The sequence below is a fragment of the Monodon monoceros genome, unplaced genomic scaffold (genome assembly GCF_005190385.1).
Source record: "Monodon monoceros isolate NGI ecotype Baffin Bay Population unplaced genomic scaffold, NGI_Narwhal_1 Super_Scaffold_11, whole genome shotgun sequence".
Taxonomy (NCBI): Eukaryota; Metazoa; Chordata; class Mammalia; order Artiodactyla; family Monodontidae; genus Monodon; species Monodon monoceros.
In genome coordinates, this window is record NW_021703767.1 from 77,295,035 (window position 1) to 77,318,650 (window position 23,616).

The following is a 23,616-nucleotide window of genomic DNA, read 5'->3' on the forward strand; positions in this document are numbered from 1 at the left end:
TATTCTTTGTTATGCTTTATTTTGGAAAGCTTCATTAGATTACAGTGGATTAGGAATGAACATTCCCAAGGGGATTTTTTTTAAAAATACTAATATTCTTCCCAGGATATGCAAAATGTTTTTATTGAGAAAAATATTCAAAACATTAATAGATTTCGATTATCACCATCATTAAATGAAATGAAACCTTTAAGGAGGGAAAAATTTGTATCTCTAAAATCTCATTAATTATTTAATTAATTTTACCCTGACTTTCCCCAGAAGTATTTCAAGAGACTTATTAGAATATATAAAACATGACAGACAATATATCATAAAATAAATATGGGAATAAAAAATTTAAAAGTTAATGTTGAGAAAAAAGAACAACACAAAATAAGCTTTAAAATGCTTAGAATAATACCCATATAACTAGTAAACATAATCTACAATTACTTTTGTTAAATGTCAGTTACAGTTAATAACATCCATGAAATAAAAGTGAATCAGTTGCTCTTAATTCTAAGATTATATTATAAATTCTCCTGAGATACTAGTAAAGAGATATCGTATGAAGTCATGGACATCATTCTCAACAATGTATGTACCAGTTTCCATCATCTCGTTTTCACATTATTTTTAGCTTTTTAAATTGGAAACACTTCTTTTGGGAGCTTCAGACGTTCACAACTAAATTTCCATTTTCCAAAGAACTAATTTGTAGTTCAGTTGATAGTCTGTTAAGGTACTGTATGGCTATTAATGCTATTCATGTGAGTTTCAAGGAACCAGAAAACCTGAGGTTAAATTTTATAACTTTAAAAAGAACTCTACAATTAAAAAAATTGAAATATGTTTATATTATGGATATGAACAAAATCCCTTTAGCAGTTATTCATTGATTTCTTTAAGTGTGTATATAATTCTATTTTTTCAAAAAGCACATATTTTGTGAGGAAAATTGTTTTTTTTCAAAGAGAATTGTTGAGCCTTTATTGCTTTCAAGCAACAAATATTTTTTACATTTTATCATATGTCAGCTATTTTGCTGGGTGCTGAGGATCCAGTGGTGAGAGGACACCTGAATTGGTGAATTCTAATATGGTACATTCTTGAGATACATTTGGATGCCCAATCAATGCTAAGTGAACTCCCCGGTTTAGCTATTAACTGCTGTAGTTTAATATTTGACAATCTATAGGCAAACTTGGAGTAGTGATTAAAAAAATACACAGATCTTTAATGTGGTTAATGAGGAAGAAGGTCAGCACTGACTCTGGTATTAATTTAGCATTTGCTTTTGACATTTAGAGTTTGGAGGGGGACCTTTTTATCTTTAACTCCCACCAGTGGCTGGTACATGAAGCTGTTATTTTCTTTTTCTATTTTAACAGGATCAGAGCAATGGTAAGTCTTGATATACTCGTTAGAATTCGGAAGAATCATCTTCTTCAAAGTTATCAAATAACTCACTCAATTGAGAATACAAAAATGTGCCAAAAACCAGGGAAAGAGCTAAGAGTTTGTCAATCCTTTCAAAGATTAGAATCTCAGCAGCCATATCACAACGAACAGTTTTATATCACAGCAACCTTATCTTAAAATACAGGGAAAGTGTACGTGTGTATATGTGTGAGAGAGAGATGGTAAAAGAATGTGGAAGAATATAAGAATAATTGAGAAGGAGAAGTGAGAGGAGAATCAAACTTTTTGATTAAGCTAAGCAATTAATTTAGTTGAACAGGAAGTCTAGATAACTGTTCCTGGATTGGCCGGCTATTTTATTAACTTGAACATATTGATTGGTTAGTTAAACAACATATACACACTGACTGATATGTGTCACTTCACACCCTAGTGTCTACAGCATACATTTTGGCAGTCTGTGTCCGAGGGGCTACATATGACTGGGCCATGGAAACAGCTGTAGTTGAATAGCATTTCCTCCTGGAATAAGGATAGTTCCTCTCAGGTCCAACATCTGTTTGGAAGAGATAAACATGGCGATATAAAAATAATTATGGCTCAGTAAAGTTTGGGGGAAAATGTAATTTTATATACTCTTACCCAAAAGAGGCAATAATATAAATATTATAAGAAGGAATCATCTAAGAACCTAGAAGAAACTCTAAGATTTTCAACTTGAAAGTTATTTTTAGATTTAAAATTCAATCAAGTAATTTCCTTTTCTTTTCTTTCTTATGAGAAGAGGGATTTCCTTATTTTTTTTCAGTGACATTTTGAGAAACCCAATAGTAACACAACACACTTTTTAACAACAAGTATGCATTTGACTTGGCTCTCTGTTTACTTCTCTGTAGATATAAATTGTAGATATAAATTTAGTTGATTGGGTGAAGTGAGATATATAAGATTATGACACATCAAAATAACCATTATATATTTGAATGTTAGATACAGTTGTAGCTGTAGTATTCTTTTTTTTTCTTTTCAACAACTATACCACTAACAGGATAGTAAGGTTCTAGTATTGCAAATCAGTTGTCCTTGAACAACTGAAATTTCTAATGGTAATAGGTAGGGATCAAGTTATCAACATTAGTTTGAGCTGGTGAGTTGTGTTTCCATTGGGTTGGGAGGAATGATACTGGAGGCAAGGAAGTGTGCTATTTTATTTTTTTCTTACCTTTGAAGAGGTATAAGCAGCATGTGAGGACAGCACCAGCCAAGAAGCAACCCAGAGACCCAGCCATTCCAAGCCAACAGGACCAACCAAATTTATATTGGATGCCAAGAAATATATTGTGCAAAACCAGAGAAGAACGTTCCACATAAACATCAACAGCATACCACACAGAGCCAATGATTCCCGGGGCACCTGAAGGAGATGAAAATTGCTAAAAATAATGCAGGCCTTTTAAAAATTTAAATCCAAGGAGATTTAAGAGTATTCTACTGTATTGTATTTAAGAGTATTCTATGGCTCCCCAGCCCCATGACTGAAGTTATGTCAGCTACATAATCAGCACCCATATGGAAACTATGTTTTTAAAGTCCTTCATTTTAGTACTTTGAGGTTAAAAACAAATAACTAAAGTAGAAATTGAAAATTTATCTAACACTCTCACACCATATTAGGATAGACTAAGAAATTTTGTCCATCTTAAATAAAATTTAATTCTCACAGATTAGTCTTTCTGAAAATTGATTGTCTTGAAACAATGCCACTAGAGTCCTCTTGCTTTTAAGGTATAAATTGCATGCCAGGGCTCAGAGGTAAGAAAAAAGAGTGGCGAGTTGTCAGACAAAAGGCTATATGAAAATGGTGCTTCTGAAATCTGTAACCCCCAAGAAACTCTCACATTTTTTCTCTAGTAAGTCTGTCTGTGATATCTATTGAAGTCACAATTTAATTGCATTCTTTTCCCAATTGTTTAATGCAAGAAGTTTAAGAAGGACCAGATCATGAACACATAGTAACCATTAAAATACAGGGTGTAAATTACCACACCTTTCCCATAATACTGTAACCCATAGGTTTAGGATGAAAACTTTTTTTCGAAACTTAGAAAGAGATTTTGGTATATATACATATACATATATATGTGTGCATATATATACATATGCATATATATATATATATATATATACACACACACACATATATATATACACACATATATATGTGTGTGTGTGAAACGGAGCAGGACCTTATGGTCCTTCCTCCCCCACGTCCTCCGCCTGCCTTTTGTCTGTGGAAAAACTTTAGCCAAAGAATAAGTTTAATCAGAGATGTGAGAAAATGCAGAAGAACAAAAAGCAGTCAGACAGGACAAAACAATGATAGTTTAGTCAGTAAGCAAAGTCAAGGACCTTTAGTTCCTTCTCAAGGGCTATGGATAGTACTCTGAGCCATATCCTGTGGGCTGTTTTATAGATACTGAAACCCCTACCAGGTGGAAGAAGTTAACTATATGATGAGCAGACTGTAGCCATGACATAAGCTGCCACAGTTCTGAGAACTGGCCTCAAAGAAATGGGAACAAACTGACCATGGAACTGAAGATTAACTGTACTTAAAACAATCAAGATGATGCTGGTCAGACCACCAATGACCGATTTCAAGATGGCTGTCAGAGCTGACTGTATTGTTTCTACATGTAGCCCCTTCCCTCCACCTATGAAAGCTCTTGCTCCCTGATTGTCGGGGCGTGGGGGGCGGAGGTCAGCCTTTGGACAGGTGTCTGCCCTCCCCACTGGTTGCCTGCATCCAAAATAAAGCAAACTTTCCTTTCCACCATCTTTACCTCTTTATTGGCTTTTGAGCGGCGAGCAAAAAGACCCCACTTTTAGTTATGTGTATATATCTATGTGTGTGCATGTATATATGTGTGTGTGTATATATATATAAATATATACATGGCATACTAATTTCAAATGAGGATTCCAAGGCTTTGGCCATCTCTGGCGATTTAATTTAGTACCTCTTTAGCCGTTCCTGCAGGGATTTTCTTCAGTGACTTATTTTTCTTTAAATTTAGTTCATTTTGCTATTTTATAAAAAATGGAGTAGATTAGTGATATCTCAAAAAGCATTCTAGAATAAAATTGCAAAGCATTAAATGATGTTTAAATTTGTTACATGAATACATTGTTACATACAAAAGCTTTATGTTATCACTAGGCTGGATATGGGAATGAATATCTTTAAAAGGAAAACAAAGTGCTAAATTCTTGTGATTTTTTAGTACAACCTAAGGATCCTTAGGGCCTTGTGTGAAAATATCAGGGAGGCCCCACTCTTGACTATGTGATGGGTGAGACTTTCAGCTATGGGCTTACTCTGCCCACATTGGGATCTTTACAACAATTAGGAGTAGATATTATTGCTGAGGCTTCACGCTAATTTGTAGACCAAGAAAAGGAGACAGATTAACTGGCCTAAGTCACACATTTTATATATGTATATATATATATATATATATATATATATATATACCTGCAAGCATTTGCTAACTTTTTGCTGCTACCATAAAAGAAGATGGTTTTCTCTCTGGAGGGTGGACTCATTGGTTTTCAATCTTCCTACACTTTGATTTCTTTCACAGTGTACTTCCTCCCAACTTATGTTACAATCCAAAAAAGACATGATGATAAAGGAAGACTAAATTGAATTTGATGACAGACCTCAGTAAAATATCAATTTTGCTGTTTCACTAATAAACACCATATAAAGTGATTCTTGATTTATTGTTTATTACTCATGCTTGATTTATGTCTTCAGAACTCCATTTATTCACCAGCTTCTTAAGTAGAGATAATAGCATAATCTGTTTATTGTTACAGTTATGATCATATGAGTTGGCACATGAGAAAAGTCTAACACAGGACTTGGTACAATTTAGCTCATTGCCAAGAAGAACTGGTAAGGGCGTGTACAGGCAAGAAGGTGGCGGCTGGAGGCTTATTTTAGGATTTAACTTCAGGAATAATCACAATTTTTTTTTTAATTTAAAGCTTTATATAACTTTTTAAATAGTTAAAAAATAGTTTGAGGACTTCAATAAACCCTGACCAGGGATATTAACAAAAGATTAATTATCTGATTCCAAAACTAAGGAAAGCAGGGTTGGTGGATGTGCTCCTTATTCCTTCAATCTAGAAAAGCAAGTCAAATATTATCCTAAAATGAACTACTTCAGAACAGCACCCTTCTTCATCCCAAGACCTTAGTTGGGTATCTTTATCCCCATCACTAGTCCAGACCAATACCTGCTATAAGTAATGTGGTTCCAGCAACAAAGCAGATGCGGACTTTGATGTATGGCTCATCAGGGAGGAACTTCACACAGTCAAGACCAAGGAGCAGGATAATAAATCCAAATCCAGCTAAAATATCTGCAGTAATGATCAGCGCCCGAGTTACCACCAGCTTCACTAGAAGATCAGAGCATGTAGTTTCAGCATAGTCAGAGGAAGGAGACATGTGAATACACAGAGGTACACCAAAAAACAGACAGCCATGTACATTAACACATGTCCACCGAATAAAATCAGACTTCAAATATGCATGAACTTGAAAATAAATACCCTTAATTTTTCATAAAATGCAAAAATAGTACGAGACTATCAACAGTATTATTTGGTTAAGGACTGCTTATTATAGTCTTGTTGGCCATCTAGCAAAATGCCTGGCATATGGTGGGGACTAAATAACTATTTCCTTTTTGCCTCCTGTTTTGGAATGAGTCTCATTCACAAGTATTAGCTTAATGCTGAATTGAAAGTAGAGTATCTCTTCTTCTGAAGACAACCAATAAGTATTCAATAAATAAATAATCACTACATTTGTTTGAAGTTTTATTGAAAAAATGTAACAGATTGGTTAAAATAGGGGAGCAGAATAATATACTTCAAGACATCTCTTGCCAGTTCAGGTAGGAGCCATCAGCAGATCTTTAGAAGAAGGAGCTTCCATTATTAAACAGAAGACTATTTATTTTCTTTTGTTCCTTCAGGTGGTGACCCTTCTTGGCCAACACTCTGCATTAACCCTTCAACCTTGCATTGTCAACGAAGCATATTTTAAAGCTATGGCCAATGAGAATATGTGGTAGAAAGTCCAGGAAAGAGAAGATCAGGTAAATAGAAGTAGAATAGTAGCAGTCATCTGCAATGGGAGCATCATCAACTGTGAAAGCCTCCTCACCTGTGAGTCCCAGTGACACTAAATTAAAACTAGAATAATGTTGTCACAAATGGAGGGTTAATTATCTGAAGTCAGAACTATTGTTACTTTAGCTGGCTACTGGAGAGGAGTAATAAAATTTATTCCTTTGATGGTATCATAATTATGTTTTATTTTCATAGTGACCTGGAGTTTCCTTGTATTGAAATAATTTTTCCTCAATGATGAGACAACTTTAGGGGTTATTTAATTATAGATGGCTTGTGAAAATGTGGCCAATTTTCCTCATTTCAAATATAAAATCTTTTTATAATCCATCAAAGAGAGGAAATCAATGCATAAAATCAGTTTCTACCTTATTAATAGGTGAATATTTAAGATCTCAAAATGTGACATTATTTTTTTAAATTTAGGCCAAATCTAAAGTTCATTTTGTTTTCTTCAAAATTAAGGAAAGAGAAAACTATGTAACTCATTAGGTGATATGAGTTTTTATATTTTAACAGACCTCCTTGATCCTCAAATGTTATATATAAGTGGGCTTCCTATTCAGCACCCCAAACTAAGTGGTCCCACATTTTGGAGTGCCTCCCTTGAAATTTTCTAAGTCCTCTTCTGGAATCTGGGATCAACAGGGCCAGGGTTGCTATCTGGATGGGGTGCCCTGAAATCATTTTTGGCCCTGGTTTTCCCCTCTCTGACCCTTGCTCCCATACAAAGTGTGTCTCAGATGCTCTGTGGAACTACAGGACTCATGCCTATGGTGTCATCCAGGGGCCACATGGCTAGCCCAGTTCCAAGAGGGCAGCTCTGCAAGAGATTGCTAATGCTGGCCAGCCAAGAATTTCCTTTTGGAGATTATCTGAGATTTGGCTGCCAGAATAATGTTAAATATTCTGATTTGGGGGGTGGAGAAGGGCTCAAATTAACAGTATCAACAGGAGCCCTAAAAAAATGCATCTCGGGGCTTCCCTGGTGGCACAGTGGTTGAGAGTCCGCCTGCCAATGCAGGGGACACGGGTTCATGTCCCGGTCCGGGAAGATCCCGCATGCCGCGGAGCAGCTGGGCCCGTGAGCCATGGCCGCTGAGCCTGCGCGTCCGGAGCCTGTGCTCCGCAACGGGAGAGGCCACAACAGTGAGAGGCCCGAGTACCACAAAAAAATAAATAAATAAAAATGCATCTGGGTCTAAATAAGTATACAAGGTAATGAGAAAGGTGATCTAATTGTGATTGTATAAAAGACAACAAAGACCAAAAATAAAATCTACTCTCTTACAGGTAACATCCTAACTTAGAGGGTACAGTTATATTATTTTCTTAGAACACATTTTCATCTCTCTAGTCTTTAAGCATATGATAGAATTTTTTAAAGAAAATTAATGGATTTTTAGCATATTATTTGAAAGTAATAGGTAAAAATATATCAAAAGACAAATGTGAGATAGTATAGGCAAAAGATAAAGGACCATTTAAAAATATAAACAGTGGTTTTCTCTGTGTAGTAGGCTTGTGAATAATTTTATTTTCTTCTTACATAAATGTATATAACAAATATTTAAAAGTTTGAAATATTTCATCTTTCTATTTTCTTCTCAACTCTAGCCATAGCACTGCATTTCTGGAATAGCCTAGGGTCCACGTGAACATGAATGCCCATTCCTATTGACCAAATCGTGCTTCTTTGTAGATAGAACTAGGTTAGTGCAAGAAGGGAAAAAAAGAGGAAAACATAAAAGGCCTTTTTCTAAAAAATGAAATAAAAGCTTTATGAATTAAAAAATGCTTCAGGCACTCAAATCCTAAATGGCAGAGAAAGATATTTGTAGAGCACAGCTCCTTTTAAGTGTTTTTCCCTGCACCGAAATAGCTGTTCAGGGGAAAAGTCACATTCTAAGGGTTTACTTTTCATTTATCTTAAGAAAAGAAGTTGTGATATTGTACCACCACCCATCATTTGATTTGAAAGAGACTAAAACCAATTTGCTTTAATAACAGCACCAGTATTTCTTGGCACGATTGGATGTTCTAATAAGTAAATAAACAAACAAACACAAATAAATAAATAAATGGTATGGAGAAGAGTTGAGAGAATCAGTAATAAGGTTTTTCGATCTATGAAATCTTTTATTCATAGAAACATGGGCCTTGTTAACACCTAATTATAATTTAAAGCTAAAGGTAAGGAAGATCTAGGAGATGGCTTTTTACTTCTGCTAAGAATGTGTCACATATTTTAATGTTTTCATTCCCTGATCCCACAGTCTGTGTCTCTCTTTGCCTATCTGTCTCCCTATCTGTTTTTCTGTCTCTGTCTCTGCCCCTCTATATCCACTATCTCTCTTTCTTAGCAAGTCATCCATTGAAATACTGTAAAGTTTCTATCTGACCTAAGTCATAGCTAAAAGACATCTCCGAAATGCTTTTCATCTAACTGGTCAATTCTAATCATAAAATTACTGCACCCTGAAGATTTCATTTCAATTTAAAAAGTGTTTACTATAAGCCTGCTGTGTATAAGACACTCTACCAGACCCTTTGTGGGATAGCAGAACTGAACAAGATAATATTTTTACCCTAAAGGAATTTATAAATACATGGGAAAAGATAAAATATGCTAAAAATGTTTCAATTCATATTTTAGAAATAAACTAAATTTCTAATTGAAACATTTAAAACTGGACAGAACCTTAAAATTGAATCGTAAAAAACAAAAACACATAATGGAAACCTGAGTTCAATTTCCTTTGGTCTTCCCTCCCTGACAAGGGTGATGTCTAAGGCATACGTACAGGGGTGTTCAGCAAGTATAGAATCGTACTCATCACAGGTGCGAATCCCATCAAAAGCATTTGTGACACACTCCCACCAGAGGCCTCGGCATTTTGTGCTCACCTAGATGTTGGAGAAGACACCATGTGAAACAACTCAGGCAGACACACTTCAATTCACCTTGATCAAAGGAAGAACTTGGCTGTTGTGAGTTTGATAGCAAAGTACGGTGGTTACAAGCATGATCAGAATTTCATTTACAACAAACACAATGCATTTTACAGTATTTTCCCTTAAGCACTAACAATTCAAGGCTTTCCCCACCAGGAAGTAAAATCACTTCCTGATTTGGGGGTGGGGGCGGTAAGAAGTCATGCCTAAAATGGATAAAATCAGAATTAAACATATGCAAATGCCTATGGCTGGTTCTATCATCGAGTCAATTTAATAGGGCAACAATTCATTTCACTACCATATGCTGACATTTACTTATCCAAAAAAAAAAAAATCAATATAACAATAGGTGATAACTGCTGACATCTTGAGTCTATTAGGAATGTACATTAATTTTTCTTCATCATGAACAATGAGTCCCATGAAGAAACATGTTATTATATATGAAGTTCATAAATTTAAAATAATGGTCAAAGAAAGTTATACATAAAGACCATACTACTTCTTCCTCGCTCCACTGACGGACTACCAATGTTTAAGCTATGAGATGGATGTAAACAAACTGAACATTAATTTCATACAACCTTGCAGTCATAAATCACTTTTACTTAGAAATGCTGTACAGATGATTCTAAGTATCCACTTAGAGCTAAAAGGTCCAAGTGTCCTGAGCCTTCTCATATTTTACCTATAAGCTGCAAGTCAAAATAGATTTCCTAGAATTGTAAACATGCCAACAGAAAATGTGTTCAAGTATTCTTGACAGAGCTCATACATATGGAACAGAACTAATATGATTGTTTATTCTGATTTGATTACAGATTCCCATTACCTTGGCAATCTGGGAATAGCTTAGTAAGATTTAACCACAAATTATCTTGGAAAAAGAAAGCTTAAAGTTTTCCTTAAAGAAAGAAGAAATAACAGAGCAGAGTGGGAAGAGAAATGCAAAGGCAGGGAGATTATAACGGGTGCGGAGAAGAAAGGAAGGAACATGAAACATTTGATTTGCAAAAGAAAATTATATCAGAGAATATTTGCGCTATGAAACTCTTTGACCCATGTTCTGCGTTGAAGTTGTGTTTTGCACCAAATAAAACTCTACTGCTGGCTACTCCATCACAATTTTGAATGCTGTACTTCTATTTTCACTTTGTATGTAAAATGCTTATAATTGGTAATAATTAATAACTCTATATTGAATCTATACTCTGAAGCAGTTACTGTTTAAGTGTATTATCACCTCACTTATTAATTAGAGGATCCTGTGCTCTATCATTATTACTGTCCATTTTACAAATAAGGAAAAGGAGGCACAGGAAAGTTAAGTGATAACCCCAGAAAGTGTAGTTAAATGGAGGAGATAGGATTCAAACACAGCAGCCTGTGTGTACGCTCTTAAGCACTGCAGTATACTTAAAACCTATTTTTTTTAATTCCAATTTTACTTCAGGTGAAAGTACTCCAGAATTGGAAACTGGAAGATAGTTTTGGATGAAGTAGTAAGCCCTAACTTTAATCTCATCCTATGGCCATCATTCTATGAAACCTCACTTTGGCTTGCTCTTCCTAAGATTAAATCTAGTAGTGATGTTTTAGAATGTTGGAATATTATCTGACCTGAGGCACCATAGAGACCAAAATATTGATAAAGAAAATCCATCTTGCGAAACCTAATATATCAATTTCTAAAGAAGGATGTGACTATCTAAACTTACATGCACATGAAATTTAAGCTATAACTGAAGAAACACAGACTTTAAATTGACACTCTTATTAGCTGTGTTGCATCCCTGGCAAGGCCTTACTTTTCTTGAGCCTCAATCTCCTTATCTTTATAAAGGAGCTAACGCTAGGGTGACTATAAGAATTAAAAATTACAAACACACACAACATAGATGATTTGCTCAATAAATGATAATACTAGTAAAATACTTAAACAGTATAGTAACCTGAGTAGTGACTAAGTTCAGCATTACTAACTAACCATATGAAAGTGGAGAAAGGTAGATGTAATGGGTAGAATGGCAGCCCCCCAAAAGATGTATCCATGTTCTAATCCCCAGAACCTGTGAATGCGACCTTATTTGGAAAAAGGGACTTTGCATATGTAGTTAAATTAAGGGTTTTGAGAAAAGTAGATCCTCTTGGATTACCAGGGTGGGCCCTAAATCTAATGACAAGTGTCCTTATAAGAAGAGACACAGAGAGGAGAGACAGACAGAAGAGAAGGAGGCAATGTGCCCACAGACACAGACACTGGAGTGACGTGGGCCCACATCAAGGAATGCCTATGTCACCAGAAGCTGGAAGAGGCGAGGAATGCATTCTCCTCTAGAGCCTTCAGAGGCGGTGTAGCCCTGCCAAAACTTTGATTTCAAAATCCTGGCCTTCAGAACTGTAAGAGAAAAATGTCACTTGTGTTAAGCCACCAAATTGTGGCAATGTGTTATGGCAGCCCTAAGAAATGGATAGTAGAGACAATTTGTACTGAACTATTATACCACAACAGAAGACATGCCTTCTCATAGCCTATTACCCTTCAGTCTGTCAATTAACAGGAACACACTGGATCCAGTTCATTCCAATTTGAGCTAGGTTATATGGACCTGAAGTCCTATTCTATAATCAGAGAGTGACTGTCCCCAATTTCCTGCTGTCTAACTCAGCCACTGAAACAAACAAATAAAACCTACTATAGTCATTCTCATTATATGTGAGGTTATTTAGGAAATGAGCTGAGCTATACATGTGAGGATATTTAAACTAAAAAGAGTATTTTTTTCTTGCCAAAATAATCCAGTAATGGTGTCATTTTCAAGGCTATTGATCATTTACCTGCAATGACCATATTTAGAAAAGCAATGAGCTCATTAAAGGAAACAAGGAATCCAATTTCATTAGGTATTAATGCTTAGGGGCACAATATTAGATTGCTTGGTATTCACACTCAGTTAAGGTACGTGAGAATAGCGGCTGTAATTAACTAAACTTCTGTGTTAATATAGCACTTACTGGAGACACCCTTAAAGGTGCCTTTGTGCACAAAATACAAGGTTAAAAGACTGTTCGTTATTTATCACATTTAGGAAAGCCCTCCTTGCCTATAATTTAGAATCTTCACTTATCCTCCTATTGTACAATGGTTTATTAAGAACTCTCTAAAACAAACAAATCTACATTCTTTAAAGTTTTAAGGCAAGGTTCTTACAAAGCAGACTCATGCTTAAAATATTACAGTTAACCTTACTTAACAGGTAAAAACAATATTAACTAATAATTTCATCTCACAGCGTTGTCCAAAATAGACGATTACAAATTTAATCTTTGTGCTCTTAACATGTGATTCATATATTAATAAATAACATATAAAATAATACTCAGGGAATTTTTATATCATTTCAATAAATATCTGTTGGTGCTGAAGTGGGAAGAAGTCAGTTTATCCAATGTGTGGCAATAAAAGTGCAAGTCACAAACATGAGGCCAACCTAAATTTCTTAATATTAATTACCTGCCAACAGTGAAACAGTGAGATTTTACAGAAGAGTACAGATTTCTGGCTTCCCTTGGAAACTTGGTCAGTCTGGCCACCTGGACTCCCTGGCTGCACATAGCAGCAATTAGCAGGAGCTGAGTGGATCTTCAAATTTCTCCCTGTCATTTAAATCTCACCTCAAAGATATCCCTTCTTCCATGAGATTCTCCCAGTCTCTCCAGCTGGAGTTAATCTCTTCTTGGAGCCCACAGTAACTAGTCCATATTTCTATAGCATTTATAATATTGCATTATCTTTTTATGTGCATTTATGTGCATCCGTCTCCCAAGTCTGCCTTTCAAACTATGTTCACTAAATGTCTGTCATGTGTCAGTCAACCGGCTAAGTGCTGGGGATACAGCAATGATCAAGATAGGTATGGCACCTTGCTTCAAGGAGCTTACAAATCCGCCTTCTCAGTATATAATAGATGCTCAAAAGATGTTTACTGAGGGAAAATATTTGTCAATTTTTCTAATTCATACACATTAACTCTCATTTCTCACTTGGCATAGAAAATAGTTACTGATATACTGTACACACAGTTGAGGCTTAATATGTCCTTTTGACTTGACTGAACAGGCTAGAATGTCTAAATCCAGGAGTTAAAGAAATATTATTGAGACCAGAGAGTTTATGCTGATTTGGTGTCAGCCTGGACCCTATCTACTCAACTGGCTCTGGAAAGTGTTTACCACAATACTAAGGATGAGCAGGATACCACATAGAAAAATAGTTTCAGGAAACTTTTGGGAAGAGGGACTGATGGTCCCTCTTCCTAGTTGAGTTTATAATGGCATAAATTAATTCCTTAATCCTGGAATTTCTTATTCTAACCTCTTTAGCAGTTTCCAATTAAGGTTTCTCTTTTCTCTATCCTAGCCTTTGCCAGTTTCCCTTTTCTTATCCCTCTGAAAATATTTACAAGTGGCAACACACAATTTTGCCTGCATTGTCTTATCTTCTGCAGTTTTGAGTGTGCCTGTCATGCCTCCATATATTTTATATATCTTTTGAGAAGAGAGAAACTTAAAAATACTTTAATTAATTGGCATTTTCTCCTCCTGTTACATAGGAGAAATTTACATATATATATATATATATTTGGTTGGCCAAAAACTGTCTTCGGTTTTTCAGTAAAAAGAAAACCACATTTTTCATTTTCACCAAGAACTTTATTGAACAATATATTCACCGTTTTGTTCCACTACTTTCTGCCACTTTTCAGGTAACTTCAAAATTCAATCTTCCCCAAACTTTTTATCTTTCTGAGAAAAGAACTTTTCCAAATGCCTTTTACAATCTTCCAGGCAGTTGAAATTTTTTCATTAAGAGAATTTTGTAGAGACCAAAATAAATGGAAATCCGAAGGTGCAATGTCTGTTGAATATGGTGGATGAATGAAGAACTTCCCAGCCAACCTATAACAGTTTTTGCCTGGTCATCAAACAAACATGCTGTCTTGTGTTATCCTGATGGAAGATGATGCGTTTTCTGTTGACGAGTTCCGGATGCTTTTCATCGAGTGCTGCTTTCATTTGGTCTAATTGGGAGCAGTACTTGTTGGAATTAATCGTTTGGTTTTCCAGAAGCAGCTCATAATAGAGGACTCCCTTCCAATCCCACCATATACACAACATCACCTTCTTCGGATGAAGACCGGCCTTTGGTGTGGTTGGTGGTGGTTCATTTCACCTGCCCCATGATCTCTTCTGTTCCACATTATTGTACAGTATCCGCTTTTCATCACCCGTCACAATTTGTTTTAAAAACGAACGTTTTCATTATGTTTAAGTAGAGAATCTCATGCGGAAATATGGTCAAGAAGGTTTTTCTCGCTTACCTTATGTGAAAACCAAACATCAAAGCGATTCACATAACCAAGTTGGTGCAAATGATTTTCAGTGCTTGATTTGGATATTTTGAGTATGTCTGCTATCTCCCATGTGGTACAACGTTGATTGTTCTCAATTAATGTCTCGATTTGATCGCTATCAACTTTAATTGCTCTACCCAACCATGGAGCACCGTCCAGAGAGAAATCTCCAGCACGAAACTTGGCAAACAACTTTTGACACCTTCAACCAGTCACAGCACCTTCTCCATATGCTGCACAAATATTTTCTTGCATTTAGGTTGCATTTTTACCTTTCTTGAAATAATAAAGCATAATATGCTGAAAACGTTGCTTTTTTTCTTCCGCCTTCAATATTAAAATGGCTACACAAAAATTCACCAATTTTGATGTCTTTTTAAAATGTACTCTGATATGACAGCTGTCAGAAACAATCTAACAAAATTGTTTTGAATGAATTTAAAAGACAGCTAAGTGTTACTAGAGCCATCTTATGGAAAAAAACGAACTAACCATTTGGCCAACCCAATATATATAGTAATTATACACAGCAGGCTTAGTAAATGTTTTTTCTTGGTTGACCACAATCAAACAAGATTTTTCTTTGTCACTATGCATTATGTTATAAATGCATATGCATTGGGATTTGTGTGTAAATATAATATATATAGGAAGAATAATCATTAGCCAAAAGAAAAATGGGATGTCATGAAGATATATTCTTTTAAAAACCACGTTGCATATGCATAAAATGGAGATTTATAGTTTTCACACCACTTTACCATCCCTGTGCTAGTGCACTTTAATGCTGAAGATGCAACTTACTTGTTTCCAGTACTTAATTGAATATATTTATTGGAGTGCAAAAGTTTTAATAATGCTGTAGTAAATAATGTTTTACTACCAAAACGTGAAACATTTTCACTTTGAACAAAAAGGCATTTGAATTTTTCATACTAAAGTTCTGAACTTTTAATTTTTACATTTTCTTTTCTTTTTCTTACTATCCCAGGGCCTAAAAGAACTCAAGACAGGTATTTATAAGGATGAGAAAACAAGATTAAAATAAATAAAATAGATGTCACCTTTCTATTGGAATAAAAAATTACTCCATTTATGTACCATGAATTTATTTGCTAAAATATATTTGGTTTAACTCTTCTTGCTTAGCTGTGGATCACTGGATAAAGGCACAAATGGCAAGAATGGGATAATGCCAACTTATTAGGTATTAATATAATGTTTGCAGCCTTCATGGTCATATTACCTAATTTACATATATGGACTATATAAATATTTCAATTTTAATATTTATTATTTAATTTAAGTCATACATTTTATCATTTTAGAATGTTTTCATTATGAGAGTATGGAATCACAACTTTGCAAAGATTACTGGCCAGTGGCAGAGATCACAATTTACGTTGAGTGAATTATTACAAAATATTAATTTCCTTTTCTCTCTCTCCTTTTCTTAATTTCTTTCCCTGTTTGAAGCACCAGGAAGAAAAGCTATATTTTCTAGGTAGGAATACACTCTTCACCAACTTTATTATACATCTCAGGGGATTGGCTCTTTTTTCCTATCTGATTAAAAAGAGGGACCAAATCCATATCTTGAAAAAATTTAAACTGCAGCAAGATGAAAGATCTTGCCTAAGAAAAAGTGATGGTATTTCTACAGAGATACTTCTTATTTAGTGTTCAACGTGAGATTTCCAAATATCACTTCACATTATATTTCACTCATTTATTCACTCTTTTAGTAAGTATGTCAAGTATCATAATAGGTACCCATTCACTTCATATTAACAAATGCATCCTGAGTTCCCATTATGTGGAAGGGGGTGCTAGGAGCTGTAGGGGACCATGAGTCAAATTAAAGAATATTTCTAGGCTCAAATGTCTGCTAAAGGAGTTTAAAATCAGTTGGAAAGCAAAACAAGTATATATAATCAGAGTACATGCTAGCTCTAATAACTTCAATATTTATGTATGAAAGAATTGTAGCATCATTAATTAAAATAGAAATCCCAGGGGAGAACCTGGTAATGAAGATAAAATAAATCCAAATGTGGATTACCTTTCATTTGAGGTCATAAAATTTTAATCATAACAGTGCTTGGTACATGACAAATTCTCAGTAAATAATTAACAAAAGTTGAACTGAAAAATGAAATAAACTTGTGAAAACATTTTTTCTTTCTGACAATTGAGAGACCAGTAACTCTGTGAAGAAGCTACTTTCCTATTTTACTGTGGATAATGAAGAATTACACATTTTATGATGTAATTAACATATTTTTGTTATTAATTCATAATTTATTTTCTTTTAAAATGTATTTAGTATATAACTTATGCTATTTTGTCTCTATTCTCTGCCTTATTCCCCTGGTTAGACAAAAAGGGAACAGTCATAAGTGTAGAAATGGAAAAAACCATAGCTCAGAGAAGTAAACAAAATGTGTCCAAGAGAATCAATAGAGAAAATAGGAACAAAACTGAAATCGCATATTTCTCCCTTCAGTGAACATTGTACAAAATGTCATCTCCTCCTCCAGAACAAAAACAAAACAATAAACTGCAAATAGACGGTAATATATCTAACATTTATTGACTGATTTGTATTTGCCTGGTACTGCGGTCAACTAGATCCACAGGCTCATTTAGCCCTCACAAGACACTTACCATGTGCATATTGTTACTCTCCCTTTATAGAAGAGGAAATGCAGTTTTACACAACTTAAACATCTGTCTAAATTCACACAGCTACTGCCTGGCAGGGTGGGATTTAATCTTAGGTCCCTGTAACATCAAGTCCAACCTGTAAACATCCACACTGAAAAGCATTCCCTTCCTGGCCCCCTCAAGGCGCTGTGCAAACATCTAAGTAAGAAAAAAATAGTGTCATGGTCCAGGGATGTTGCTGCTTAATGACTTCTGTATAGAGACTAACTTTCCTCCATTTCAGCTCTAGGTGAGTGGTTCCATCCTTCCTCCAATTACCCCAAAACAGTAAAGTGGATTTCAAATTTTACTTCTCCTTCTCCATCAGCCTTCTTTCCCCACATGCAATCAATTATTAATCCCATCAATGTGAGTTCTTTAGTTTCCCATATCTTCATGTCTTTTTAAAAATTTTTTATTGAATTATAGTTGATTTACAATGTTGTGTTAGTTTCAGATGTACAGCAAAGTGAATCAGTTATACATATACATATATCTACTCTTTTCAGATTGTTTTCCCATATAGACCATTACAGAGTATTGAGTAGAGTTCCCTGTGCTATACAGTAGGTTCCTATTAGTTATCTATTTTATATATAGTAGTGTGTATATGTCAATCCCAGTCTCCCAATTTATCCCTCCCTGCTTATCCCCTGGTAACCATAAGTTTGTTTTCTACATCTGTGACTCTACTTCCGTTTTGTAAACAAGTTCATTTGTACCCTTTTTATGCTTGCTGCCACGCTAGTTCAGACCATCAATGCTTTCCTCCTGTTTTATGGGGAAAGCTGCCTAGTTGATCTCCCTATAATTCATTTTACCCTTTCTAATCATTCCCCACATTAGCCAGAATGATTGCTCGTTCTAAAACACACATATGTGTTTTCTTACAGTGAACCACCCTTGTCTATGGTATAAGATCTATATTTTACATGAACACAAGCCCTCGATGATCCAGCCCTTATATTCTCCTCCCTATGTTGGAAACTTTTTCCGATATGTCCAAAGTGATAAACATACAGCACTCTCATACCTAGATCTCTGCCTATATCATGTCCTGTGCATGCAATACTCTCTGCTTTTTCTTCCCCCTTCACTTGTTCTTCAAGCCTAGTTTAGATATTTCTTCTGGGTAACCTTCACTGATTATACACGACTAAGTGAGCTGGCCACTCAGAGTTATCTGTAATCTTAGCACTGGTCATATCATACTATCAGTTTACCTGTCTGTCTCTGCCAATATGCTGGGAGAAACCTAAGGAAGATCCAAGTTTCATCCTCCTTCATAACCTGTACCCACCACAGTACCAAGTAGACAGTAGGTATCAAAGAGCATTTGTGGAATGAAAGATTATAGAAAGAAAAGAAAAAAAAGGGGAGCACAAAAGAGAGATAAAGAGATGAAGGAGAAGGGTGGGAGTAGAAAAAGAAGAATAAAAGAGAAGTAGGGCATGAAAGGTTTTTTAAAAGGGAGGAAAAGGGAGTGGGGGGAGAAGGAAGGGAGAAGAGGAAGAAGAAGAAAGAGGAAGGAGGCAGGGAGGAAGGGAGAAAAAAAGTAAGGAGAGAAGTAGAGTGGGAAATAGGAAGAAAGAGCATATAAAGTTAACAGAAAAATGAAGACTATTCACAGTAGATTTCCTAGTGGAAATTTCTAGGGAGGTTCTAGATGCCATCAGTCCTCCAGCGGCTGGCCATCTCTCTGGAAGACATAGTCAAGTCTCTAGACATAGTCATAGTCAAGGAGTTCTGAAAGTCATAGTCACGGAGTTCATAAAGAATGTAGGACTAAAAAGGGCCTTAAAACAACTGAGTTCAACTTCATTTTATAATTGAGGAAACTGAGCTGAAGACACGAGCTGTGACTGCTCCACAGAAGACAGTTAAGATGCGAACACAGGCTGGAATAATTTCAAAACCCAGGTTCTCTTCACACACCAGTCTTCCCCAAGACACACATGAATCAAGAATGACAGGAGAAGCATGGTAGCTCAGGACCCCTGGTCCCTGACTTGGGGCTGTGCACAATTCCGTGTGCTATTTCTTTTTCCTAATGTTTTTACTTTACTTAACCTCTTCAGGACAGGTATAAATGAGGCCCCATACTATTTTGTAGTATTTTGAGTATTCTCTAGTAAGTCAAAAGGATACCTGAGCTCTCCTTCTTGCTCCCTGTTACTCACCTTTAGCCTGTAGTTTTGCTATTTGTCCTCTCTCTTGGAAGACCTCTGCTGCCATTTCTAACTTTTGAAATCCTTGGCATCTTTTTTGACGCTTTGTTCAAATGTCTTTTCCTCCCTGAGGCCTGTCTCGATGCTCCTGACAGGAAATAATCATTCTCTCTTCTTTGCTTTGTTCATTTCTTTCTCAAATATGAATTGGCCTACACCCTTTATTAGAGTTTCATGTGCATCTTTGTTCCTCCCTAAACGTGCGCTCATGAAAGGCAGGAATGGTTCTTGCTTTAGCTTTGACTCCCCTTGGAGGATTTGCACGGCACCTTTGAAATGACATACATTTCATGTTTGTTATGTTGAACTGAACTACAGAATCCATTTTCCAACACTGATGCCTACATCACTGTCAAAGATTAACAAAGCAAAAAATTCATTATATTCCTTTTTGTTTAAATTTTCTATGGGTATGCTTTTTTTTTTAAAGCCCTTTTATTGTGTCAATTTTTGTCCAGTAGTTGTTTAAAGTGAGTTGTTAATATGGACCAACAACGATATATGCACAAGGAAGGAAGCAAAGAGACAAAACAGTAAAATTGAGTCAGTTAGTATCAGAACCTTGACATTTATGGATAATATTATGACTTTATATGCTAGCCAACTGAAGGAGTAATTGTTATGCGAGTTCCATGTCCCTTTAAAAATACTGACAAATAAAGAGACTGTTGGAGAGAAGGGGGCCTCATTTGTTAAAGGGTGTTTTTTTTTAATTTTAGAATATTATTTATTTTTTTATACAGCAGGTTCTTATTAGTTATCCATTTTATACATATTAGTGTATACATGTCAATGCCAATCTCCCAATTCATCCCACCCCCACTCCCCGCCGCTTTCCCCCCTTGGTGTCCATACATTTGTTCTCTACATCTGTGTCTCTATTTCTGCCCTGCAAACCGGTTCATCTGAACCATTTTTCTAGGTTCCACATATATGCATTAATATACAATATTTGTTTTTCTCTTTCTGACTAACTTACTCTGTATGACAGTCTCTAGATCCATCCGTGTCTCTACAAATGACTAAAGGGTTCTTCTTTTAATGGGGAGGATTATTGGGGAAGATTTATTGCAATACATCTCAAGTATGGGAAATATGAAAGAAGCTAAGAACTACTAAACTATAGTCTGAGGTTAGCAAGGATTTACTCAAGGTGAATAAACTAGACTACTCATTCCTCTCATTTTACCTAGAAGTGTTCTTGCACAGAACAGAGGGAAGGTTGGTTGTATGTACTGAGATGAAAGCAAGAAGGCACTTTAAATGCCAGAACTCCCAATCCGTCTCAGCAAGGTCTGACCCTTTCTAAACTTTCATTTCTTATCAAGTGAAGTTAGCAGTTCCATCAGCTTAAGGAGAAAGATTTTCAAATTGTTTTGGAAAATATTTTAAGAATGCTTTTAGATGAGATTTTGCATGTTTTTAAAAACATAATTTTAAGTGAGCTCAAGTCCAACATATTTCTGTATTCATCACCTACTACTGGCAGCCCATACTCTAGCAAGCTAATGGTAGAAGAACATTTCTATCTGCACTTTTCTGAGTACTGTTCAAAGGACAGTTTTGGTTTGTTTTTTTCATTCACCACTTATGTGCATGGCCAGATAATGCACCACTAGATTAACATATAGCAGACATCCTTTATAGTATTTCAGTTCTATCACAATTTTCAGAAAAATAATTTTCTAGTGCTAAAGAAGCACTTAAAACTCTCTTGGTTTTGAAATACCATGTAAGAGTCAGAGGAAATTTAAAAGCAAGAAAAAAATAAAACGCAAAAATAATACACAGAAAAACAAAAGATTATTACTTTCCATTCGAAACTCCAACTTGGAAGTTTAATAAATAAAATTAGAAGAAAAAATATAAAAACTTGCCCTCAGGTATCTTTCTTAAACTTCATAAACGTATAGCATTTGCTAGAGTAAATTGTTCCATTCAGGATGTACATAGGAGAACATAGTGAGTTGCTGTATATTCTCAGTGAGTTCCTGATATATTGTTTCTTTTTCTCACCTACGCTTTTTGAAACCTTACAAATGAATAGTTGCTGAGTCTGAAGAATTGATTTTTACTTAGTTTGACCTCTCTCAGATTCCTATAGCCACAGAAAATAATTCTAAATTTGAAAACTACTTCTTTCAGAGCTTCTCCAGTGAGAAAAATAAAATTTTCAAATATGAACCACTCACTCATCTTGTACATGAAGAGTAGGTTCCCAAGAGCAACTCATTTTTAAAAGAGGGTTTCTTAAACCCATATCTGTCTCCTGTACTTTGGGACACACTAGAAAAACTTGGTTTCCCAGAGAATGTTTTCTCCTACTAGGAAACTCCTTACAATGACATTTTTTCCATTGCAAGGTAATTGGGTAGGTTTTATATGACTTGAGTTTGATCACTTGATCAACATTTAGATGATCACTCCTTAAGAAAGTCTATCATACTACTTTTAATGCTGTCTTCAAGATTAACAAATTTCTGCTTGTGAGAAAGGATGTTAATGGAACGTTATTCAATTTGGTATATGCAGCAATGGAAGAGGTGAATTTCTAGAAAGCTTATATAATTACACTTGTGTAAATTTACCTTTATGAAAAAGGGCTTATTCAGTTACCTCATCTGTAAAATGGGATAACAACAATACCTACCTCATAGATGAGCTGTGAGAATTAAATAAGCTAATAATGTAAAGACTCAGTAAGTAGTAAGTAAGAAGCAAGTCCAACCATGTTGGCTATTATTACTATCTTAGTCTTAGTGAATGTAATGGGCCAGTGGGGCTTAGAGAAAAGTTGGACAGGCTTGGGTCAGTAAAAGAAGCTGCTGACTTCTTACCTCCAGGGAGTCATCTGCATTCACCATCCAACAGTCTGTCCAGGTGGCCACAACCAAGAACCCAGTAGAGAAAAATGCAAAGAAGCAGGCGACATACTGAAAAAGATCCCTCATCTTAACGAACAGCCTGTCTGCAAGGGACACATGGGCAGCTGCCAGCCCTGGACCCATGCAGGTAGCTGGAATGCTGTCAGTCTTCTGTGCTTCTGGTACCTGGGGATGTTGAAAATGCTGGTCTTTTCCTTTTCCTTACTCCCCACTGCAGGCGTCTTAAGCTGCGGTAAGAGTAATACAAACAGGCTGTAACCCACAGAGGGGTCCTGGAGGTCATTATCTGAAGCAACGAGCCTCCAATCAGAAGCCAGGTCAGTGAAAGTACTGAGAATGTTTTGGGTGGGGGAGAAAAGGAGCCCCGGTAATGTTTTCTGCCCAGACCGTGGGCTAATGTGAGATGATGGTCACCAGAGGCACGTGTCAGCGCCAAGATGGAGAGAAGGAAGAAGGGTCACACCCCATGCTGACGCCTGTAAACTGATCCTTCTCAGGCCCTCCAGAGAAAGTGAGCTATTCTCCTCCTCCCCTCAGTAAGGGGGCTATATGGTTGACTGAGTGCTTTTATTATTAGGACTATTTTAATATTCGCTGACTACCTTAGACAGACAGGCCACTGGTGAAACTATGCTAACAAGGGCTTGCTCAAGGGAGTTTGCATTCCAAAGTGCTGGACAGAACAGCCCATAAAGGGTTTCCAAGCACCTGGGCCCCAGGTAGAGCCATGGCTCCTAACCTTTCGACATCATTCAGTAGGAAAGAGTTGCGCATTTTAACCCAAAGAGCTCTGGGTATAAATCCTTGCTC

The 23,616-nt window shown here is 35.9% G+C and overlaps 1 protein-coding gene across 1 annotated transcript; it reads right to left on the bottom strand.

Moving 5' to 3' along the window:
• Positions 1–357: 357 nt before the first annotated feature.
• Positions 358–23,338, bottom strand: CLDN16 (claudin 16). Its single transcript, XM_029214868.1, has 5 exons — positions 22,759–23,338; positions 9,420–9,522; positions 5,713–5,877; positions 2,627–2,818; positions 358–1,960 (listed from the first exon to the last, which is right to left on the bottom strand). The coding sequence occupies exons 1-5, from the start codon at positions 22,927–22,929 to the stop codon at positions 1,827–1,829; spliced, it is 765 nt and encodes a 254-aa protein (XP_029070701.1). The 5' UTR covers positions 22,930–23,338; the 3' UTR covers positions 358–1,826.
• Between the last annotated feature and the right edge of the window lie 278 nt (positions 23,339–23,616).